The sequence below is a fragment of the Cebus imitator genome, unplaced genomic scaffold, assembly GCF_001604975.1.
Source record: "Cebus imitator isolate Cc_AM_T3 unplaced genomic scaffold, Cebus_imitator-1.0 Scaffold45, whole genome shotgun sequence".
Classification (NCBI taxonomy): Eukaryota; Metazoa; Chordata; class Mammalia; order Primates; family Cebidae; genus Cebus; species Cebus imitator.
The window spans coordinates 16,530,348-16,555,544 of NW_016107360.1; the positions used below are offsets into that span (position 1 = coordinate 16,530,348).

The 25,197-nt window shown below is 37.9% G+C and overlaps 1 protein-coding gene across 3 annotated transcripts in view; it reads left to right on the forward strand.

The window, feature by feature from the left end:
- AVL9 (AVL9 cell migration associated) overlaps window positions 1-25,197 on the forward strand; it is a 75,432-nt gene that overhangs the window by 16,182 nt on the left and 34,053 nt on the right. For all 3 annotated transcript variants that reach the window (XM_017527136.1, XM_017527137.1, XM_037737958.1), the window contains exons 2-8: window positions 13,056-13,176; window positions 15,135-15,220; window positions 18,948-19,019; window positions 21,066-21,155; window positions 21,868-21,934; window positions 23,459-23,499; window positions 24,592-24,630. In XM_017527136.1, coding sequence (XP_017382625.1) covers window positions 13,056-13,176; window positions 15,135-15,220; window positions 18,948-19,019; window positions 21,066-21,155; window positions 21,868-21,934; window positions 23,459-23,499; window positions 24,592-24,630 — 516 coding nt within the window. The remainder of the gene's footprint in view (window positions 1-13,055; window positions 13,177-15,134; window positions 15,221-18,947; window positions 19,020-21,065; window positions 21,156-21,867; window positions 21,935-23,458; window positions 23,500-24,591; window positions 24,631-25,197) is intronic.

Here is a 25,197-nt window from a genome sequence, read left to right on the forward strand (position 1 = left end):
AAAAAAAAAAAAAAAAGAAATGTCTGAAGAATTATCAGCATACATTTGTCTTTGCATTTATTGATCAAGAGATTTCATACTTACCCCTGCTAAATACTATAAGGTGTCAAAATTTGGCATAAAGGTTATTAAACTATATACCCAGCCATCTTTGCTTGTGGTTTTTGGGTTTTTTTGTTTGTTTGTTTGAAACAGAGTCTTACTCTGTCATCTCAGCAGGAATGCAGTGGCATGATCTCAGCTCACTGCAACCTCCCCCTCCCAGTTTCAAGCGATTCTCTGCATTGGCCTCCTGAGTAGCTGGGACTACAGGCGTGTGCCACCATGCCCAGCTAATTTTTATATTTTTAGTAGAGACAGAGTTTCACCAGGCTGGTCTCAAACTCCTGGCATCAAGTGACCCACCCAACTTGGCCTCCCAAAGTGCCGGGATTACAGGTGTGAGCTACCATGCCTGGCCATACTTGTATAATTTTTGATAAATAAGACATTAGTATTAATTTAGTGAAAATAACCAAATCTTGAATTATGTGGTAAAATAACCATACATTTAATTTTAAGTTTTAGGTAAACACCTGAAATTCACAGACTATAAAATGGTTGACGGAGAAATAACTTTAAATGACCACTATTTGCAGTTTTCATAAATAATCTAGGTAAACAATTAAAATAATTAGGTAAATGTAATGGAATAAATGCTTGTAGACAAACTTGTCATAAGTTAGGATGTAAAGTTAAATAATACATATTTTGTTGAATGTTTGGGTATTTTCCAATTAAAAAATTATATTGTGGGAAAACATTGGTTTCTAAAAAAGAGTATGCTCTTATTAAAAGGTAATTTTTGTCTAATTCAAAGCTTTAAAGGTTATGTATAAAAAAAGGTAAGAGGAAACAGGAAATAAAATAGATGTACAAAAAGTTACATAATCAAAGAGGTATTTTTGGTAAGCTTAAAAGAAAAATATATGAGAAAGACTCTTATGGTGAATTTTTGTCCTAAAATAAAATAATAGGGTTGTTTAAGAAAGAAGGATATTGGCCGGGCGCGGTGGCTCAAGCCTGTAATCCCAGCACTTTGGGAGGCCAAGGCAGGTGGATCACGAGGTCAAGAGATCGAGACCATCCTGGTCAACATGGTGAAACCCCGTCTCTACTAAAAATACAAAAAATTAGCTGGGCATGGTGGCGCGTGCCTGTAATCCCAGCTACTCAGGAGGCTGAGGCAGGGGAATTGCCTGAACCCAGGAGGCGGAGGTTGCGGTGAGCCGAGATCGCGCCATTGCACTCCAGCCTGGGTAACAAGAGCGAAACTCCGTCCCGAAAAAAAAAAAAAAAAGAAGGATATTTAGGGCAAACCAGAAGTCCAAGCCTGTTGTGAATGGTCTAAGTTATAATATGGTTAGTAAAAAGGGAATTTATAAAAATGTTATATGATTAATTGGCTATAATGAAAGGAAATTATAATAAATAGTTTTTCTAAAAAATTGGAGTTTAGTATTAAAAACACATTCAAGAATTGGTTAAGATTTCATTAAAAAATTGAATTGCTCTTAGTGTAAGAAGTTTTTAATTTTTAAATTCAATAATCTGTTTCTTTTTGAAATTATTCCGATATCTCAAAAGCTTAATAATCTATAAAAGAAAATTTTTGAAAAGCAAATGAAAAATTTTTGGATCTGCTTTTGTCTGCATGTCTTTTCTATCTATGATTATATGTGTCATATGGAAGTGATATTTCACTGTTAAACTGTATGAAAGTTCTAGTTATTTAAAGAAATGTAAGGGCTTTTCAGACTGATAGAAGTTAGCTCAGATGCCTTTTAATTCACATAACTTCGGCAGTCTTTGGTAAGATTAATTTGGTAAATTTAACCTCAAAATTCTCAGCATCAGTCTAAAATCTTAAAATCATGTTAAGTAACCTCAGTTTTTTTCACTAGGAATTTGGGTTACTAAAAGTTAAAATAGTAGTAGTATAAGTTGTGTATAAAAGTATAAAAGAAAATGTAATTTTTTCCTAGTTAAGAGGCTATTTAAGAGTCATTTTAAATTAAAGGAAAATTATATTGTATTATCTTACATTGCTATAAAGAACTACCTGAGACGGGGTAATTTGTGAAGATAAAAGGTTTAATTGACTCACAGTTCTTCAGGCTGTACAGGAAGCATGACTGGGAGGCCTCAGGAAACTTAAAATCATGGCGGAAGTCATAGAGCAAGTGAGCATGTCTTCACATGTGGAAGTGGGAGAGAGGGAGTGCAAAGGGGAAAGCACTACACACTTTCAGAAACCAGATGTTGTGAAAACTTGCTATCACAAGAACAGCAAGGAGGAAATGGCCCTTGAATCCAATCACCTCCCACCAGGTCCCTCCCCCAACATCAGGTATTATGATTCAACATGAGATTTGGGTGGGGACACAGTGCCAAGGCATATTGTTTACAAATAACAGTAAATGGACAAAAGGAAAAATTAAGCCAGGGCAACAAAAGGTACCTCTGAGATCTGTGGTTACCAATAAGATAGTTGATGCAGGGGAAGGACAAAACCAAGTAACTATTAAAATCAGAGAATACAGTGTAAAAAAATTATTGCAGTTTTTAGATTGGTATCATTAGTGTCTTGAGAAATTTTTGCTATAATGGATTGTAAAAATAACCACTTGAAGGACAAAATTTTTAATTTTAAATGCTACTGAATGAAAGCGCTTGTTTGGGCTCATGCACAACCCACAGCTCACTATTGAACAATCACTGGTGGTATATGTGATCCAAATGCACAGGAGGTTATTCCTGAGAGAACAGCTAGCCTAGTGGACTAGATAAATGCCACTGTAAGGTCTGTTTGCCCTGAAAAGGAGACTTCCTGATTCTTCCTATAAAACACTAAGTAGAGCACCCCAGATGAAACAGTTGATATGCTTCTTATATAAGCCATATAGGACTGGCTTTATGATGATGGGATATTCTCCCACTGACTATGCCTATAACCCAGGTCATGGTAAATTTTGGGCTGAAAGGAGCCCCTATTACGTGGGCACCCCTCCCACAGAATCATACGACTATTTGAGAAGCCTTATCAAATTTGTTGTCCCACATGGGTTTATAGATGGTTAGTAAGACACTGAGGTAATTGGGCTGGGTCCCCACGCAAATCTCAACTTGAATTGTGTCTCCCAGAATTCACATGTATTGTTGGAGCAACCCAGGAGGAGGTAATTGAATTGTGGAGGCCAGTCTTTCCTGTGCTATTCTCGTGATAGTAAGTCTCATGAGCTCTGATGGGTTTATCAAGGGTTTCCATTTTTGCTCCTTCCTTATTTTCTCTTGCTGCCACCATGTAATAAGTGCCTTTAGTCTCCCACTATGATTCTGAGGCCTCCCCAGCCATGTGGAGCCGTAAGTCCAATTAAAAGTCTTTTTCTTCCCACTCTCAGTTATGTCTTTATCAGCAGCACGAAAATGGACTAACACAGTAAATTAGTACTGGTAGAGTGGGACGCTGCTGAAAATATACTCAAAAATGTAGAAGTGGCATTGGAACTGGGTAACAGGCAGAGGTTGGAACAGTTTGGAGGGCTCAGAAGAAGACAGGAAATATGAGAAAGTTTGGAACTTTCTAGAGGCTTGTTGAATGGCTTTGCTCTTGTCCAGCATCCCGGAAAAATGAGGTCGCATGAATGAATTGAAGGATGGTTGATGCAGGGGATTTTATTGCCAATGAAAGTGGCTCTCAGTGGGAAGGGGAGCTGAAAAAGGGATGGGGCAGGCAGGTAAGCTTCCCCTAAAGTCCACCTATCTCCAGCTGGATTCTTCTCTGAAGTTACACCATCAGGCTGTCCCTCTGGAAGTAAGCCACTTCTCTCCAGTGTCCAGCCTTAGTCCCCGACATCCAGCTGTGTCTGTCTGCCAGCCGAGTCTGGGGTTTTTATAGGCAAAGGATGGGGCTAGGCAGACCATGGGTAGTTTAGTGAAAGGCAATATTCAAGTGGGAAAACTGAAGTTCTCACTTTGAACCTCAGGTTTCAGCCTTTTCGGCATGAAGATGGGATTTTATTGGGTCCCCACCCTTTTCTGCTTAGAATTTCTCTATCTCCATTCTAATCAATATGAAATGTTGATACAAGCAAAATGTCATATTATTTTGTATAATAGAGTTTTGAGATGAGTCTGTTTCACTGTGGTGGGATACTCATTGTATAGAGTAACAATTTCTACATTTAAATTAAAATACACATTATCTATTTTCATGTTCATAATCCAAGTAATCCAACTTAAGGAATGTGAAATAATAAATAGCTCTTTAATTCTAGGGAAAAAGTAGAAGGTAACAGCCTTTTATTCACTTGAATGTGTAAGAGTACATGCTTTAAGATACTTATTTCTGTTTATTTTAAAAGCAAATTTCTTGATGGACTCAGTGACACACGTTTGTAATCCCAGCCCTTTGGGAGGCCAAGATGGAAAGATTGCTTGAGCCTAGGTGTTTGAGAGCAGCCTGGGCAATGAAAAATAAAATAATTAGCTGGGTGCAGTAGTGCATGCCTGTTGTCCCAACTACTCAGGCTGAAGTAGGAGGACCACTTGAGCCTCAGAGGCCGAGGCTACAGTGAGCCCTGATGATACCAGTGCACACCAGCTTGAGTGACAGAGTAAGACCCTGTCTCTTAAAAATAAAACAAGGCCAGGCGTGGTGGCTCACCTGTAATCCCAGCACTTTGGGAGGCTGAGGCAGGTTGATCACTTGAGGTCAGGAGTTCAAGACCAGCCTGGCCAACATGGCCTCATCTCTATTAAAAATATAAAAATTAGCCAGGCGTGGAGGTGGGCATCTGTAATCCAAGCTACTTGGGAGGCTGAGGCAGGAGAATCACTTAAACCCAGGACGCAGAAGCTGCAGTGAGCCAAGATTGCACCATTGCACTCCAGCCTGAGCAATAGAGTGAGACTCCATCTCACAGAAAAAAACTTAATTGATAAGTCTCAAAAGTACCATTTTACCTCTGCAGTATACACTTTATATTTCTGAACGTCTAGTGCAGTCATGAAAACTGTCATATTGAGGTATAGGAGTATTAAGAAACACAGCTGTTTCAAAATCTACACTTGACAAATACAGTGATTTGTTGCCAACTTTGTAGTGGAGTGAAGAGGAATAAATGCCAGTTGTTTTGTAGTATTAACCTTTCAAAAGATAGGAGAAAAAAACCATAACTGAGAAGAAAACATGTCTGACGTCCAGGGCCTTTTCATTTTCTTTTGTTTTAAGCAGAAAACATGACAGAGCTTTGACTTTGCTGCCTAAAATGTTACGACTATTAAGGAAATAAATACTTTGTGCTTCTAAGTGAAAAGAAAAAAATCCCTGAGATGCTGAGAAAGGAAGCAAAGAGGGAGAACAGCTGGGAAGCACTCTCCTTCCTTCTGTAAGCCATCAATATCTGTGCGGTCCATGGATGTGGTTAATTTGTGTTCTAATAGTTTGGCATTGTGGCTTCTATTTGCCTTATGGTTCTCTGGCAGTGGAACATAGTGCGTTATTAAAAAGTGAACAAAGGGTATGCCTGAAGTACTCAGAGTTCACACTAGGGTACTATGTGATTGTTTTGTTTTTGTAGTGTTTCTTGTTTTCTCAGTCTTTTTTTTTCTGAGGACAGAGCAAATGGAATCTTACTAGAGGACACCAGTTTGATTTATAAACTATGAAAAGGGGTAGTAACTTTTATTACTGGGGAACAAACATGTCACCCTTTCTTGCATAGTTCATTTAGCATTTAGAAAAATTGCTTTTTTAGCCGGGCGCAGTGGCTCAAGCCTGTAATCCCAGCACTTTGGGAGGCCGAGGCGGGTGGATCACAAGGTCAAGAGATCGAGACCATCCTGGTCAACATGGTGAAACCCCGTCTCTACTAAAAATACAAAACATTAGCTGGGCATGGTGGCACGTGCCTGTAATCCCAGCTACTCAGGAGGTTGAGGCAGGAGAATTGCCTGAACCCAGGAAGCGGAGGTTGCGGTGAGCCGAGATCACGCCATTGCACTCCAGCCTGGGTAACAAGAGTGAAACTCCGTCTCAAAAAAAAAAAAAAAAAGAAAAATTGCTTTTTTAGTCCTTGTCATCAGTGTCAGCTTTTACTTTTTAGAAATCAACCAGTCTTGTTTTTCCCACCTCTTCTCCCTTCATAGTCTTGTAAATCTGAAAATTATTACTGCTAATTAGAATCAAAGTAGATTTTGCCACATGAATATTGATTACATAAAGAGTTGTATTTGAAGTCTGCATGATTTAGTAAGAGCCTTTCTGGGGATATTTGATACATTTTTTTATCCATTGTATGTATTAATACTTTACCAGAAGCTTTTTTTTTTTTTTCCCCACACAAGAAAAGCAAACAGAAGTTTATTAACACCATTACTTTGTCAATACATGGGAGATAACACAGAGAGAAATCGAGAGAGAGAGAGAGAGAGAGAGAGAGAGAGAAAGAGAGAGAGAGAGAGAGTAGTCAAATTCCCAAACAGGCCAGTTTTAGCTGGCATGGTAAGGGAGTCTCCTCTGCTTTAATCCTTAAAAGGAAAGTAACTTTGAAACTACCAATTTGCTTTTTGTTTCTTATTTCTGCTTTTTTCTGCCTTTTACTCATCCAAAAATACTACCCATATTTTGGAGATGAGCTCTCAACTTCTTGTTCTAAGGGTTGCGTGATTGGTGAATTGTTCTTTGCTCAAATAAACTGTTAAATTTATCTTGACAGACACTATTTTGATTCCCAAATCTGATTTAGATTTGGGGCCATTAAATTTCACTATTTAATAATAATCCTAATGGATGAGAATAAGCATTTCTCAATTTCTGGTGATATGGTTTGGCTGTGTCCCCACCCAGAATCTCATCTTGAATTATATTCCCCATAATCCCTGCATGTCAAGGGCGAGACCAGGAGGAGGTAATTGGATCATGGAGGTTGGTCCCCCATACTGTTCTTGTGATGGTGAATGAATCTCACGAGATCTCTTGGTTTTATAAACATCTGGCATTTTTCCTGCTTGCACTCACTCCATCCTGCCGCCCTGTGAAGAAGGTGCCTGCTTCTCCTTTGCCTTCTGCCGTGATTATAAGTTTCCTGAGGTTTCTTCCCCAGCAATACAGAACCATGACTTAATTAAACTGCTTTCCTTTATAAATTGCCCAATCTCAGGTATTTCTTCATAGCAGTGTGAGAACTAATATATCTGGGTACTTAACATTGGTTTTTGTCTGTGATTTTTCACCTATACTTAGGGCTGTCATGCACAGTTGTATGTACTTCACGACATAATTCCAGGGAGAGCCATTCGTGTAAATGACAATGGCTGTGGTTCCCCCTGGAGCTGTGCAGTGAGGCAGCCTGCTACACTTAACTTCACTTTCTATGGTGCTGGTTAGTTTAATTGGCATTACTATTTAAATTGTCTTGATTCAACTGAATATTTAAGAGTCTCATGTTTACTTCCAAGAGAATTCCTCTTTAGCCTCTGTGCCATGAAATTTTGTGTCTGTGTGAATTAATTTGGATATATAGAAAGGGGACATATACAGTATTCAGTCAGTGTTTAAAATATGAAAAATATACAATTTAAGATTTAAATATACCATCAATTTGGAAATAGCTTTGTTTTGCATGCTTAATCCCTGATTCTGAGATTCTCAGCAACTGGACATCCTACAATTCAATCTTATTGTGACAGTAACTACTTAGTTAACATCAAACTCTGTAAGGGTTCACTCAGTCCAACAAAACTGCCCTCACTTCAGGCACCAATCACAAATCCTGAGTCCTCAGGCCACCCCCTCCTCTGACTTTGTTAGCAATTTGAGGCTTCCTATAACCTTCTCTGATGTTTGATAATTTGCCAGAATGACTCACAAAACTCAGGAAAACTCTTTGCATGCATTTACTGGTTTATGATTAAAGGACACAATTCAGGAACAGCCAGATGGAAGAGATGAATAAAGCAAGGTGTGGGTTGGAGAGGCAGGGAGCTTCCATGCCCTCTTAAGCATGCCACCCTCCCAGCACTTTGATGTGTTCAATAACCCAGGAACTTACTGAATCCCATTGTTTAGTAAGTTTAGTAAGGTTTTTATGGAGGTTTCATTACATAGACGTGATTGACTAAATCATTGGCCATCGGTGATAGAACTCAATCTCTAGCACCGTTCCGAGGAGGTCAAGGGGTAGGGCTGAAAGTTCCATCCTTTTAATCAAGGCTTGGTCTTTCTGGTTACCAGCCTAGGTCCTTTTACCACTAGAGTCACCTTAGCATAAACTCAAATATGATTGATTGGCGCTTATTATGAATAACAAAAGATGCCCCTGTTACTCAGGAAATTCCAAGGACGTTAGGAGTTTTATTCTAGGAATGATGAACAAAGACCAGATAAGTATTTTTATTATTTCACATTTGAATATTCTGAATAGTTTGCATTATTATAATGTTTTTGAAAACTGGAAAAACTCAACAAGAGGATTGGAATTAAAATGATGAAATAATATATAGCCATTAAAATTGTTGTGTGTATATATATATATATATATATATATATATATGCACACACACACACATAGAGAAAGAGAGGAGTTTTTATAAACAGTTTTGAACTTGATTAGCAATTTCAGCAGTTTCCAAATGGATGTATTTGTTGGTAACAAATCTACCAGCAGGAGAAGAGAATTATACAAAGCTGCCAACACAGTACAGGCAGTCTACAGTTTCTGAAAGAGTTGTGTTCTAAAAGTTGGCTGTTTGAAATTCTGAACACTTTCCCAATGAAACAACGTTATAAATACTCTGGGCCCAAGTCAGGCTAGAACAGCCTTAATTTTACCTATGGAATACTTGGAATACATGTAGTATCCACACTTCTATTTATGATAGTTTTGAGTCAACTGCATCTTCAGTTTCAGCTAGAACCATCTAAAACTGATCTTCCTTCAGTAGAGTTGGGATTTGGAGAATATTTTAAGCATAGCATAGCTTCAGATGTTAAACTTCTGACCAATAGCAACCTGTTAACTAAATCTTCAGAAAAAAAGATAGATTTCTGCACCTGCCCTTAACTCCAAGATTATAGTGTGGAAATAATATTTCCTTCAGAAGTTAAAAACTGCTTGTGATTGTCTTAGTTATTTTTTTAATCCTAACAGCAATACATATTCATTTAAAAATAATTAAAAGTAGAGGTAGTATCCTCCACTTGCTGTTAAATTATTTAGAAAATTGTGTTTTGTATACGCATACAACACAGATAAAACAAGTATGGCTAAAAAGAAGCAAAGTAATTGGTAAATAAAGATGAAGGTTTGTTAGATTGTTCATATTCTTTCAACTTTCTGTAAGTTTGAAAATTTCAAAACAAAAAGGTGGAGATTTTTTAAAAGTAGCAGGAATATTTGCTTATCTTCAACCCCCAACCTCATTCTCCTCTCCAGAGTTCTCTGCTAGCCGTATATATAGTTTTTCAAGTATCTTTTCAAGGATGTTTTTTAAATCCGTTTACAGAAAGTATTTTTTTGCACAAACAGAGTCTCTGTATATATAGAATTATACTATTGTCACCAGATAAGGAGCTTTGTCCCAGACCCCAAGAGCAGGTTCTTGGCGCTGTTCATGCAGGAAAGAATTCAGGGCAAGTCACAGAGTGGAGCGAAGTTAAAATAGTTTATTACAGAGTAGGGCATCCTCAAAGAGCAACAGGAGGGCACACCCATTTCAAATATAATGCTAATATTGGTTATTAAGAGAAGTGTACTTCATTACAGAGGCTTGTGATCAGCTTGTGACAGGCTGTTAGTATTCTTACTTTCTTATGTTACTATTGATTTTAGCAAGAATTTATGAGTGTACTACTATTTTTAAAGCAAAACCTGTTCTTAAACTAAGAATGCTTTTTGTTCTTAAAGTACTGGGACATTTCCAATAGTCCTGGGTCTTTAGTTAGTTAACATTATTAACTTGTTCCCTCAAGCATAAACATCTTACGACCAAGAGTGCTCAGCCCCCTGGGAACATAACAGGTTTGGCTTTATCCAGCCTTTATTCAAGATTGAGTCACTCTGGTTAGGATGCCTCTCACACTGTTTACTGATATTCTACTTGCTTTTAAAATTTAACAGTATGTATTAGTTTTCTCTTGCTGCTGAAAAATTACCACAAATGTAATGCCTTAAAACTACACAAATTAATTCAAGTTCAAGGTCAGAATTCCAAAATGGGCTTCATTGGGCTAAAATCAAGGTGTTGGCTGGGCTCCGTTTCTTCTGGAAGCTCCAGAAGAGACTTGATTTTCTTGCTGTTTCCACCCCCTAAAGTTCTCCTGCATTTCTTGTTTTGTGGCCCTTCTCTCTTTAAAGCCAGTAGCATAACATCTTTAAATATCTCTTTCACTGATTCTTCTGCCTCTCTTATAAGTACTCTGTGATTACACTTGACCCACCTGGATAATCCCTAGCTCAAGATCCTTAATCATATCTGCAGAGTTCCTTTTGTACCTTACTAAGTAAGATAACAAATTGACAGAGTCCGGAGACTACGATATGGACATCTTTGGAAGGCCATCATGTCACCCACCACACAGGATATTGTGGCTGTCTTGCTTTATCAGAATATATGAACCTGACATTCTTTTTAACAACTGGACAAAACTGATATAAAACTTATGTAACCCCTCGTGATGAATATTTAGGTTTCCCTTTTATGCTGAAATAAACTGCCGTGAACATTTTTATATATGTGAATATATAAGAGTATCTGTGGGATAAATTTCTGAAACTGAAATTGCTTGGTCAAAGGTGGTAGAAGATAAATGTTGGCACATTAAGATTTTAAGAGTTTATGTGAGCAGACAGTGCTTCATGAATCAGGCAGCTCTAAACCAGAAGTGGTTGAAGCTCTACTGAAGGAGCCTGAGGGGAAGGCCTTTATAGGGTGAATGTAGAAGTAGAGCAAATAAATTATTTGGTTAAAGTTTGAGCAGTTGGCTTATTTGGACCACGCCTGTGAGAAGTTCAAGAAAATGTAACTAATGCCCAGTTGGCTGCCTGTGATTGGCTGAGCTAAGCTTGGTGATCTTTTAATTCAGTTTTGATTGCTTAAGTAGAATGAGCCTTACAGCCACCTCAGTCTAAGGGCCTCCCTTTGTGTTATTTTAATAAAGGGTAAATGTGGTGATAATACAGCCAGGTTGCCCTCCAAACTGTTGTACCAGTGTACTGTACATTCCCACAGCCAAGCCTATTTCTCTGCTCTCTTGTCAAAATATTCAGTCTTTTTAATGTTTTTTAATAGATGTGTAAAAATTATATTCAAATTGCATTTCCATGATTTAAAATGAGATTAAGCATTGTCATACTACTTTTATTAGAATTTTCTATATTAAACTTTTTGGACCCAAAAGAGAAATATATTTCATGATGCATCATGAGAATTGGGGAACAAAATGCTTATGTTTATTTAAAACCATGTTTATTCTATACAAAATTTATTTTAAATAAGTAATACATCAAAATTTAATGGTTTTCAAAAAGATTGTTTAGTGATAATTACCAGACCTCCTCATGTTAAATACTATATATGGAACTTTGGTATTGATTACATAAAATATGATCATTTATTTTCTTGCTTTTATTTTTGGTGTTTAAAAATAATTCTGAATTGGTTACGTTTTTAACTCTAAAATTGCCAACGTCATAACATCAGCTTTGAGTTTGTGTCTGTATTACCTCATTGTCGCATCCTGCCTTCCCTCACACTTTTAGAAAATTGTCCAACAAAGCAAACTAGGATAAAACCTGTATGATTAATATATAGAAAAGATACAGAGAAATGTAATTGGGGATTATTTATGCCGCACCTTCAGTTGTAATTGGGGATTATTTATGCCTCACCTTCATTTATTTTTTTATTTTTGAGACTAAGTCTCACTCTTCTTGCCCAGGCTGGAGTGCAGTGACACAATCTCTGCTCACTACAGCCTCTGCCTCCTGGGTTCAAGCGATTCTCCTGTCTCAGCCCCACAAGTAGCTGGGATTACAGGCTCATGCCACCACACCTGGCTAATTTTTGTATTTTTAGTAGGGATGGGGTTTCACCATGTTGACCAGGCTGGTCTTGAACTCCTGGCCTCAGGTGATCCACCCACCTCGGCCTCCCAAAGTGCTGGAAATTCAGGCATGAGCCACCATGCCCAGCCAATTTTTCAGTTGATTTTAAATGATTGAGCTGTGAAAGAAAAGTTTCACTCCTTAATCTAAACCTTTAAAGAGTTCTTCTAAATGGAAAACATTGATTGCTTCTGGAAATGGGAGCAGGGACTGGGTTGCTGGGGTGGTGATGTCAAGGGTGAGAGGCAGTCTTTTTACCCTACAGTCCTTTTTTTTCCCCTTTTTTTTTTTTTTTTTTTTTTTTNTTTTTGTATTTTTAAACATTTTAAATATGGAATTGGATCCCCTGTTAGAAATAATCACAAATCTTAAATTCAGTGGACCAAAAAAATTTTTTAATAATCATTTTTAAAGCACTTTTACGGTTGGCTCTCCTGTGATTTAAGCAGCAGCCTGATTTCATTGAAATGTAGAAAGATGAGTCATCATATCTTTTTCACATTAAAGAATGGTTCTAAAATTGATTATTGGCTCAACTTGGGGGCTCCTCTTTTGGACCTCTACTGTTGGTTTTCCTCAGGGCCCTATGGCTTCAATTACCATCTGTTTGATGACAACTCCCAAATCTCAATTTGTAATGCAATCACCAGCCCCACTACCCTTTATGCACGTTAAAGTTTGACAGCCATTAAATCAGAAAGTGGAGAAAGGCTTATAAACTTTTCCTCCTTTTACTGCTTTTTTCTTTTTTCCTCTTCTATGCCATAGGTTTGCAGTGGTATCAAATAGCATTATACAGTGTGGCTTATCCCAGCTTCTGTCATTCAGAGTTTAAAAACATTTTTACCTGTCAGAATAAAATGCTTCTTTGATCAACCACCTTTTGGCTAATATTCTTTACTATTTTAGGTTGAATTTTCTTACCCGCCCCTGATTCCAGGAGATGGACATGACAGCCACACTTTACCTGAAGAATGGAAGTACTTGCCCTTCCTTGCTTTACCAGATGGTGCACACAACTACCAGGAAGGTATGTAACAAGACAGTGAAGCAGTTAGGTGCCATTTTTTAAAAAATTTGCCAAGATATCTTAGGTTCTAAATACTTTGAGAAATTAAAGCCCTTCAGCCTATTACAACTATTTATAAAATATTTACGTGCTTGTTTAGGGATGACTAGTCATTCACTAGAACACCTCTAAAGGAGTGCCAGGCTTACACTGTCCTTGGGTGGTGAACCTTGGCCAGCCTTCTACCAAGTGATTAGCCAGAGCAGGACAGCCACTACTGGGAGCAGTTCCTCCTACATCTACACTTCAGACTCCTAAGAGGCAAACCAGGGGGCTTACCACCACATTGCCTGGGACTCTAGCTGCATACTTGCAGTACAAGGTTAGTACTCCAGGGCCCACCTAGAAACAGCTGGGATTGTTTTTGTGTCTCTGGAACCATTGCTGTCACAAGTACTCCGCTTGCAAGGTTGCTTGCTTGCTTGCATGCAGAGCATGTTAACACCGTCAAAGAAAGTAGGACTATGAAGTTCTGACTGAATCTCCTGCCACCCTATAAATGAGTACTTTGCCTGACTTAATGAAGGACTGTGTTTTACTATGGTATTTGATGCTCTACAAAAATCTTGTTGTTGTTGCTTTTCTTTTCTTTTTTTGGAGACAAAGTCTCACTGGGTTGCCCGGGCTGGTCTCAAACTCCTGAGCTCAAGCAGTTCTCCTCCTCCAGCTCCCCAGTAGCTGAGGTGTGCCACCATGGCCAGCAAAAGGACTGCTGCAAACATGTGAATTAAGATTATAGTGAATGTTGGCCAGGTGTGATGGTTGTAATCACAGCACTTTGGGAGGCTGAGGCGGGCAGATCACAAGGTCAGGAGATCAAGATCAGTCTGGCCAGCATAGTGAAACCTCTTCTCTACTAAAATTACAAAAAATTAGCCAGGTATGATGGTGTGCACCTGTAATCCCAGCTCCTCGGGAGGCTGAGGCAGGAGAATCACATGAACCCAGGAGGTGGAGGTTGCAGTGAGCCAAGATCACCATTGCATTCCAGCCCAGGTGACTGTGACACTCCCTCAAAAAAAAAAAAAAAAGATTATAGTGAATGTTCTACAGATTTTCTTTATATTTGTGTATGTGAATAATTTTGTCTGTAGTATCTGAAAGGTAGTTGCAAACATTGTGACACTTTTTCTCTAAATACTTAAGATCTGTGAATGAGATTGTTCCCCAGTGTAACATCCAGGACCCTTATCACAGCTAAGAGATTTAACAGTAATTTCATAATACTGTCTAATATCCAATCTATATTCAAATTTTCTCAGTTGTCCCTCAAATTTCTTGGATTCATTCAAGTTTCATGTGTTACCGTTGGCTTTTTTTTTTTTTTTTGAGACGGAGTTTGACTCTTGTTGCCCAGGCTGGAGTGCAGTGGTGTAATCTCTGCTCACCACAAGCTCCGCCTCCTGGGTTCAAGCAATTCTCCTGCCTCAGCCTCCCAAGTAGCTGGGGTTACAGGCATGTGCCACCATGCCTGGCTAATTTTGTATTTTTAGAAGAGATGGGGGTTTTCCATATTGGTCAGGCTAGTCTTGAACTCTCAGCCTCAGGTGATCTGCCCACCTCAGCCTTCCAAAGTGCTGGAATTGTAGGTGTGAGCCACTGCACCCAGCCTGCTGTTGGCTTTTGTGACTGTCTACTTTCTCTTAATCTAGAACGATTCCCTAAAGATTAACTATTTTCTGTAATTGTAGTCTCAGTTCGACCTGTTACAATTCAGCCTCTTGGGCTTTTTGTGATGAGTATTTACCATAAGGCAATTAGAAAAATTCTAGGAAACCAGTGGTTGTGGTTCTAGAAATAAGTATTACTTGGATTTCTTGTTTATAATTTTCGTGTTAATGACTGCATTATGATAACTTCATATTTTATTAATAAGGATAGTTCACCTTAGTAGTTACATTTTTCTGTTTATCTCTTAGATACTGTGTTTTTTCACTTGCCACCCAGAAATGGATATGGAGCCACAGTATACGGTATCTCTTGCTATCGACAAATTGACGCCAAGGTATGATAGTTAATGGTGAAAACAAAAAACTCCATAGTCCTTTCTTAGATGTTGGACACTTAGAGAAACAGTCTTTATTTTTCAGTCAGTGGTGCCTATAATATTGTTTTAGATGTTTGTATACAATTTGTAGCTGTTTTTTCAATAGTACCAATTTATTCACAGAAACATTTTAATAAGTTGACATTGGTGGCTATGCTTATATTTGCATCATAATATTTTGTACATTGTTTTTAGATAGTGATACCTAGATTATCAATTTGTCTTTGAAATACTGTATTTATTTACATTTCAAGACGTCTGTGAATGTTCTGTTTCTAGTGTTTGGCATATAACTTAGAAAAATGGAGTGGTAGTGTTTGTATGTTTTTTAGTTTTTTTATTTTTAAAGACAGAGTCTTGCTATTTTGCCCAGGCTAGTTTTGAACTCCTATGCTCAAGAGATCCTCCTGCCTCAGCCTGCTGAATAGCTGGGACTGCAGGTGTGCACCACTGTGCCTGACTTTTTTTTTAAGCAGCATTTCAGAAGTAGTAGAGTGTGCTTACAGGGACTCCCAACTACTCATAAGTTGTTTTAATTATCTCTAAGTTTTTGTTTTGTTTTGTTTTGTTTTGAGGAAGAGTCTTCACTCTGTTGCCCAGGCTGGAGTGCAGTAGCAAGATCTCGGCTCACTGCCGTCTTTACCTCAAGCTCAAGCTGTCCTCCAAGCCCAGATTTCCAAGTAGCTGGGATACAGGCGAATGCCACGATGCCCAGCTAGTTTTTGTACTTTTTATAGAGACCAGGTTTCTTCATGTTGCTCAGGCTGGTCTTGAACTCCTGAGCTCAAGTGATCTGCTCACCTCAGCCTCCCAGAGTGCTGGTATTACAGACAGGAGCCACCATGCCCAGCCTTGATTATTTTTAAACTACCTGCTAGCTTAATGCCTGACCTACTATAATAAGCTCTAATTAATAAATTCAAATAAGCCAAGATGGTAACCCCACCTTTCATGATTTACTTATTTGTAGGACTGTTTTTTTTGTGGTAGAGATAATCTGGATGAGTGAAAAGCTCTTTCGTCTCTAAAAGTCATTAATACTCTAAAGTAGTGAGTGGTTCTCAATCTCAGCTGCACATTGCAATCATCTGGAGAGCTTTAAAAGCTAAGATGACTGGGTTTGCCCCCAACCCAAAAGATTCTGATTTAATGATCTGGACATGGGAGGTGGGAATGTTTTAAAAGCTCCCCAGCTGATTCTTCTGCGTAGTCAAGATTGAGCACCACTGCTCTAAAACAATGATTTTTTAATCGTTATTACCTGGAGACTTTTTTTTTTTAATCTGTACCTAGCCTTTCCTCCTAGTGACTGAATCAGAATCTCTGAGATTTGAACCTCGACAATTAAAAGTTTTAAAAGCTTCCTCGGGTGAATAATTAGTAAATCTTTTTCTACCTTGTTATGATGGAAATTTCAAACATGCAGATAAATTAAAAACATAGTACATTGAATACCTGTATATCCAACACCTAGACTCAACAATTGTTAATATTCTACCACATTTTCTCTGTGTGTGTATTTTTCCCCTGACCCACTTAACATGAACTACAGGTGTAAATTCCAGGATACCCAAAGTAGTTAACTACCATAAAATAACCCTCTAAACACAGGGTCAGGAACCTGGGAAACCCGTGTTATGTCATGAATAACTGAATCTAAAGCTAACGATAGTATATCAAATAATAACATACACCTTAAGTATATTCAGTTTCAGTCAATTATAACTGAATGAAGCTGAGAAAATAAAATAGAGATAAAAGAAACCTGAGAATAAGAGTTAGTTAGCCTGGCAGCTTTGAGCAGTTGATGTTTTCATATACTATTGTAACCGAACCCAGGTTTGGCTGCACGCCGCTTGAAAGACTAGAGTTGCTGGGAGGAAAAGTAGATTTATTTGGAAAGCCAGCTAGATAGTGACCTAGCATTCTAAAGTAGCATCTGAAAATTTGCAGGCTGGCTGGAGGATTTTTATGGCAGAGGGCTGTGGAGAAGAGGAGGGTTTTGGTATCAAGAGGTGAAACACAGTCATCTGGGTACCAATGAGGGCCAGAGGAGGTTGGGTGCGTCTTTGTCATTGGTCAGGCCACAATGCTTCTATAAATGTTTAACAAAACATAGTTATTTACACACTTTTTAAATCCCAGAGTTTTAAAACCTACACAATTGCCATTTTGGCATATTTGTGCTCTAAAATTATCCTTGCCTATTTGCAGGAATGGGGAAAGGTTGCCTAAAAAATGGAGTTATGCTCTTTTGCTATTTCACTGTTACACTATTACCTTTAGATACTTACATATGAGATGAATTAAGCTGCTGCCTGTTCTTAGAAATCTGTTCCTTTTAATACCTTTTATTACCCATAGGTCATGTAAGCAGTAGTAAAATTATTTCTCCCACGTGGGTCTTATCCATCAGTGCTGTTTTAACAGCCCTTATGCTCTGCATAGCCTTTAAATACTGCCTGTCTCCCCACTCCCTGGTTCAGACCCACTCCAGAGTACATTAGAGTTGCCCATTTTTCCAATGATTGTTGTCCTTCTCAATAAATAATAGGCAATAGAACCAGACAGATAAACCTGTTATTGGAGGGACCTCAAGCCTAGGAGAAAGACTTTAACTTCCTCTGAATGGTGAGACAGTGGATGAATCCAATCAGAAGGAAGAATTCTGCTCCACAGCTAATTTAAAGTCTGTTCATCAGCTATCAGTTGAAAACACAGGGGCCCCTTGGTCCTCAGGACAGATCCAAGAAGGTAATCGGGCAGTATACTAGAGGAGAAGTCTTTCTTCCTTCCTTCACAGCCTTGCCTGAGGTTGATCAAATCAAGACTCACCCTCTACTAGCAGAGGACTGTAGAAATCTCATAGTCATCCTCACAATTAATGAGCTATGTGCTCATTAATTGGCACCGGGCGCCAATACCAATTTCCAGGCAACGTGGAACAACTAACTTAACAAAACTGCTGACAGTTCTTTCATCTCTGGAGAACAAGCTGTCTGTTGTCATCTTTTTTTTTTTTTTTTTTTTTTCAACAGAGTCTTACTCTGTCACCCAGGCGGGAGTGTAGTGTCACAATCTCAGCTCACTGCAACCTCTGCCTCCAGGGTTCAAGCAATTCTCCTGCCTCAGCCTCCCAAGTAGCTAGGATTACAGGCTTGCGCTACCACACCTGACTGATTTCTGTATTTTTAGTAGATATGGAGTTTCACCATGTTGGCCAGGCTGGTCTCGAACTCCTGGCCTCAGGTGATCCGCCTGCCCAAAGTACTGAGATTATGGGCATGAGCCACTGCTTCTGGCTTTTTGTCATCTCTTAAACTAGTGCCTTCTCACCAGAAACAGTGGTCTCTGAAAGGACTGCCCATTTTTAACCAGAATCAACAGTGATTGATTTGCATTGAATGGTTGATTTGGACCTTGTGACTTATACATAAAGTATTCTGCATCAGATTATAAATTCCTTGAGACTCAGGATTGTCCCTTCGCTATTACATTCCCACTGCCTACCACAGATTCTGTCACGTAGGCCCAAGCTGACATTTATTCGTCTAATATTTCCTGAGAGTCTTAATAAATTTTTTAATTTAAATACGCAAGAAATTTCTTCTATGTAATTGCCATTTTTATATTACAAAATATTGCTACGAAATATTTCTGATAAATTGCTGTTTGTTTATAATAGGCATTGAAAGTAAGGCAAGCAGATATCACCAGAGAGACTGTTCAGAAAAGTGTCTGTGTTCTAAGCAAGCTGGTAAGAGAACAAGTAACTCATTCATTTTGTTAAACCTTCATGGCAGATCTTTCTTTAAGGTTAAGGCACTATTAGAATAAGAAGAGATTTAAATGATATATTAAAATTATTTATGCACTGGCATCTCCTCATTCTCTTTCCCTTTCAGCAGTTTTCATTTGCACCTCTACGCAAGACTCGGTAAGAGAAGGGAGATCTTATAGCTATTGGAAAGTAAGTTGATACGTAAACAAAATGAGGTAGCTGATATATTTCATTTATCCATTTTGGTTTTACCAAAATCTTTTTTTTTTTTTTTTTTTTTTGAGACAGGGTCTCACTCTGTTGCCCAGGCTGGAGTGCAGTGGCATGACCTTGGCTTACTGCAACCTCTGCTTTCCAGGCTCAAGGGATCCTCCCACCTCAGCCTCCTGAGTAGCTAGGACCACAGGCATGCACTACCATACCTGGCTTTTTTCTATTTTTGGTAGAGATGAGGTTTTACCACATTGCCTAGGCTGGTTTCAGACTCCTGAGCTCAAGCAATCCATCTGCCTCAGCCTTACAAAATTCTGGGATTGTAGCATGAGCCACTATGCTCAGCCAAATCTTATTTCATTCAAAATAAAATTTTGAGGATGAGAATACTTCTTCTAAGACAGTAATTTTAAATATAAGCCAAGAATAGTCTCCTAGGAAAGGAATGGCTATTATGAAGGACCCTAATGTCAGAAAATTGATAGATTATTCATCTGATCCCTATAAACAGCTTTGAGAAGAATAGCCTGAAAAATAGACATTAGTGAATTGCTTTTTTATATTGGACCAGATGACCGAAGCATAAGAGTACCAGATACTGAAGTACAACATGTTAAGAGGCTTCCTGAGTAATCATTCTTCAAAGGACAATTACAATAATAGATGGCATTTATTGAGTGCCTATATATCAGGCATTAATTCTGTACCAGACACTTTTTATGTGTAATTGTTATTTCCATTCTCATAACAACCTTGAGACATATTTACTACTGTTATCATTTTATAAATAAAGACATAGCTCAGAGAAAAAATGTGTAATTCTACAGACATGTAACTACTAAGTGATAAAATTAGGGTAAAAAAATCAGCTTTATCTGTTGCTAAAACAGACAGAAGGGATAGGAAGAGAGTAGCTTACTCAAAAGGTCTGGTTGTGGTTCTTCTGGTCTAGACTTCAAGAAGTCTATGTATAAAAGTAAAATGATTTTATACTTTGATGGAAATCATAATATATTAACAGGGATACTGGGAGATACTCTTCCAATATTACTTGTTTTTAATTAATTAGAGTATATATACATCATTGGTCATTGCATCCTGAAATGGACATAGACATGAGAAAACATCTGGAAAAGAATGCTATAATAAAAAGATGAAAATGGTAGAAGATCCTAAATAGAGAAATAAGGATTAAGGGATAACTTTGCTCAAGTACATAAAACAATATTATGATAAAGGACACAAGCTAGTTGTTGCAAGCCTCCACAGAGGACAAAAATGGGAAATGAACTTAAATGTAATCATGAATGTTCAAAATAATATAAAAACGGGCTGCTATAAGGATGATTAAATGTTGCTACAGGCCAGCAAAACAGTGTGCAGAATTAGAATATGTTTTACATAATAGTAACAGCTGATGTGTAGGTGCTTTCTTTGTGTCAGATACTTTTTACCAAGTGCTTTTACCTGTTGTTTAATCCTTAAAACAGTCAAATATGATGTATTCTTTTCATATGCCCATGTTCAGATCAGCAAGCAGAGGGGGAGAGGGTTAAGTTCCGAGAGCTGGGTGATGGAGCCAGGCCCAGCAAGTCTGAGCCCACACTCTTAAGCACTGTACTGTGTTTCAGGTACTTTTCACTGTATCCGAAGAACAGCTATCTTCATGGCTTTCAGCTATGAATAATACAGCACTAAAGTTGATAGTTACTAACTTTTTTTCTCCCTGTTCTATTCAAATGAGAAAGTTGTGGTGTTCTGTTTGTTTTACTGTTATCAACCTAATGGTAATTTCTTTATTCCTTTAAGCCTCTTTATGGCTTACTTCAAGCAAAACTTCAACTCATTACACATGCATATTTTGAAGAGAAGGATTTTTCCCAAATTTCCATTCTAAAGGTAACATTTTACCCCTCTATATATGCGTTTGGCTAAAGATAGACTCATGAATCAAGTAAATCTTGTCAGTAATACTGTGAAGGATAATTATTTATTAGCTTAAGAAAGGCATTCTGTGAATACACATTTGCATTAAAACGTTGAAGGACCAGGATCTGCCCAAATACTAAATCTAACCAAACTTGCCTTTCTTTTTTTTTTTTTTTTTTTTTTTGAGGAAATAATGACTACAAATAACTGTAACAGTAATGCTTCTCTTAGTGGATAATGGCCCTTTTGCCATGGCATTAATTCCATAAATTTGCTTATCTTATTAATAAACTGCACAGTATTTTTATATATCAGGCTTCCCATTCCTAGCTCCCAATACATAGACCAGAAAAACCACATGATTAGTTTATTGAAAATGGACTTAGCAAGGAAGCAGAGGGAATTTATACTAGGAATTCATACCACTATATGAATGAATCATGCTCTAACATGTAGAAGGAGAAAGGAATACCCTGAGTAGCTGTTCATACTCACTACCCACATCTCTTCTGATATTGTTCATATCCAGAAGAGAAGAAATGAGAACTGGCAAGGTTGCAGAGAGGTTTGATTGTCTTTAAATTTAGTGCCTAGCAGAACAAACTACCTCAATTAAGGAACCAACTTTTTTCTGATCAACATATTTCTAATTCAGATCCAAAATTCAATCTATATTTTATAGGAGCTTTATGAACATATGAATAGTTCCTTGGGAGGAGCTTCATTAGAAGGATCCCAAGTATATCTTGGTAAGTAATTGACTTACAAGTTAAAAGAGATTCCCTCGTTTCTTTTTGTTTAGCAAACGGAGTTGCATGTAAAACTTTGATTATAATTACATCTCTCTATGGGATCTAAATGCAACATTTGATGCTGTTTCTTCCTTAAATATCTTCTTTGCCAGTGTTTATACTAAGAAGGGTATTAGAACAAAGCAGATTTACAACTTTTAACGTACAAGGCAAATTTCTGCCTTTTTTTTTCTTTTTTTTTTTTTTTTTAAGACAAGGTCTCACTCTCCAGGCTGGAGTGCAATGGTATGATCATGGCTTATTGCAGTCTTGACCTCCTGGGCTCAAGCAGTTCTCCTAGCACAGCCTCCTAGGTAGCTGGGACCGCAGGTGCATGCCAGGACTCCCAGCTAATTGTTTTTATTTTTAGTAGGGACAAGATGTCCCTATGGTGCCCAGGCTGGAATTTCTACCTTTTAGGATAGTAATGGAAGTTTTGTATTGTTTTTTCTTTTCCTTGCATTAAAGCTAACTTGCTTGATTACCTGTCATAACAGATGAAGCAAGAGAGAGAGCTCCTCAGCTCTTTTCTCTTCTAAGATTCTTCAGGTTGTGGATTTTATTTAATTTATAACTAACTTGACAACTCAGAATATCCACTGGTAGCCAAGATATTCAATGGGCAACTCAATAAATATCCATTTTGTGATTAAAACTTTTTAATCACATAGTGGTTTATGTTCACTCAATTCTAATTTCAGCGTGCAGTTGCCAATTGTGGTAGTTTATGATTGCAGTCATATATGTAATGTAAACTATTATTCTGCGTAATATGAGGTCCTATTCTGAGAACATGTTTCTTTAAATTATTTTCTCTTGTACTGTGTTCTTTCAGATAGATGATAGAAAAGACAGTGTTTCAGAAATAATGACATAAGGCCCGGGGCGGTGGCTCACGCCTGTAATCCAAGCACTTTGGAGGCCAAGGCGAGTGGATCACCTGAGGTCGGGAGTTCAAGACCAGCCTGACCAACATGGTGAAACCCCGTCTTTAAAAAAAAGAAAAAAGAAATAATGACATATGAAGGGCCATGACCAAAACCATGTTTAATCATTGATTGCCATGATAATATAAGCTATATCATTTCTAAACGTGTAGTTTATGTTTGTAGAAGAGGGAAATGTGTTAGACCTGCATAGTCCAAAACAGTAGCCACTAACTACCTATAGCTGTCTATATTTAGATTAAAATTAATAAAATTTAAGTCAGTTTGTCTCAGTCACACATGCCACATTTCAGTTGCTCAGTAGCCACATGTGGCTACTGTATTGGACAAGACAGGTTTAAAATATTTTCATCCTTGCAGAAAGTTGTACTGAACAGCACTCTTTCTGAGTATATATGTACCTAATCAAATAGTACATAAATATTTGAGTATTTGCATATTTCTACTTTTTTTTGAACCCTTCTTTAGGAGGAAAATAACTTCAGCAAAAACATTACATTGTAGTCACAGTTTAGCTTTTTTGTTAACTTTGTAGGTCTGTCACCTCGAGATCTTGTCCTTCATTTTCGGCACAAGGTATGATCCCTTACTTAAATAAATTTATGATGTGCAGTACTAAAATGGCCAACACTGTTCTTGGTGTGCTCATTTAACTGCCAAATTCAGTGTGCTAAATTGAATGCAGATTGTGGCATACCATGCCTTAGTTCTAAGATGTACTTGGTCTCATAACTATACAAAGTTAGAAGAATTGGTAGTGCTTTGCATCATAGAAATTTAAAAGAGCGGGCCGGGCGCGGTGGCTCAAGCCTGTAATCCCAGCACTTTGGGAGGCCGAGGCGGGTGGATCACGAGGTCAAGAGATCGAGACCATCCCGGTCAACATGGTGAAACCCCGTCTCTACTAAAAATACAAAAAATTAGCTGGGCATGGTGGCACGTGCCTGTAATCCCAGCTACTCAGGAGGCTGAGGCAGGAGAATTGCCTGAACCCAGGAGGCGGAGGTTGTGGTGAGCCGAGATCGCGCCATTGCACTCCAGCCTGGGCAACAAGAGCAAAACTCCGACTCAAAAAAAAAAAAAAAAGAAATTTAAAAGAGCACAAATACTATTTACTTCCTTGTAGGATAGGGTAATTTTTTTCTATTGTTTTTCCAATTTCATCTATCACAAGATTAGACTGGAAAGAAATATGTTTTGATCTTGCAGAATATTTTATATGTTGCCCTGAGAATGGAGCATTTTTCAGTAAAACATCTGTACATATCTATACCTTCTGATCTTTATTATTAAAGCAGATGTTGACTAGGATATGAACATGTTGTTTATTTAACAAACATTTACTGAGCACCTGCTATGTGGACACTGGATATCCATAAATATTTATTTAAAGGTCAGGATGCCCTGACCTTTAAATACTTGTAAATACTTCAAGCAAAAATGGTACCACCCCTTCAAGAAAAAATAATTTCAGTTAGCGATTTCAGTGATTCTCACATTTTTAAGAGTACACAGGTAATATTTCTCAGTATAAGTTCATAATTTTTCTTGTACTTTTAAAAATGCTATAATTATTTAGTAGTATTGATTATGGCTATGTTTTAGGGAAAAAGATGAATTATAGGCTTGATTTGCTCATTTCAATAAAATATTTTTTTCCTTTTTCAGGTCTTAATCCTATTTAAACTAATTCTTCTTGAAAAAAAGGTAAGATCCTAAGGGATGAAAGGAAAGATGGAGTATTTAAGTTTTATTGACTTTTTTTACATTATTTCATAAAATTGATAAAGTATTAAGATACTTTTTGCCTATCATGTGGTGAGCTGAAGCACATTTTCTTGTCTCTGCCATAGAAGTGTAAATTCATATGGCCTTTCTGGAGACAACAGAAAACTCAATTTTAAACTGACTTAAATGTAAAAGGACATGTATTGGCTTACGTTAGATTTCAGGGTTGTTTGACTCAGTGGCCCCATAGTGTAATTAAGTGCCTAAGTTGTTTCCATCTCTTTGCTCTACAGTGCGCAGTGCTGGCCTAGTTTCCCCGGTAGTATAGGGAACTGCCAACAGTAATTGGGTTATTTGCTCCCTCAGTCATAACTGTCGGCAGGAATAATACCTCCTCCTAAACAATTTAATAAGAATTCTTGGCCGAGCATGGTGGCTCACACCTATAATCCCAGCACTTTGGGAGGCTGAGGCAGGCAGATCACTTGAGGTTAGAAGTTTGAGAACAGCCTGGCCAACATGGTGAAACCCTATCTCTACTGAAAA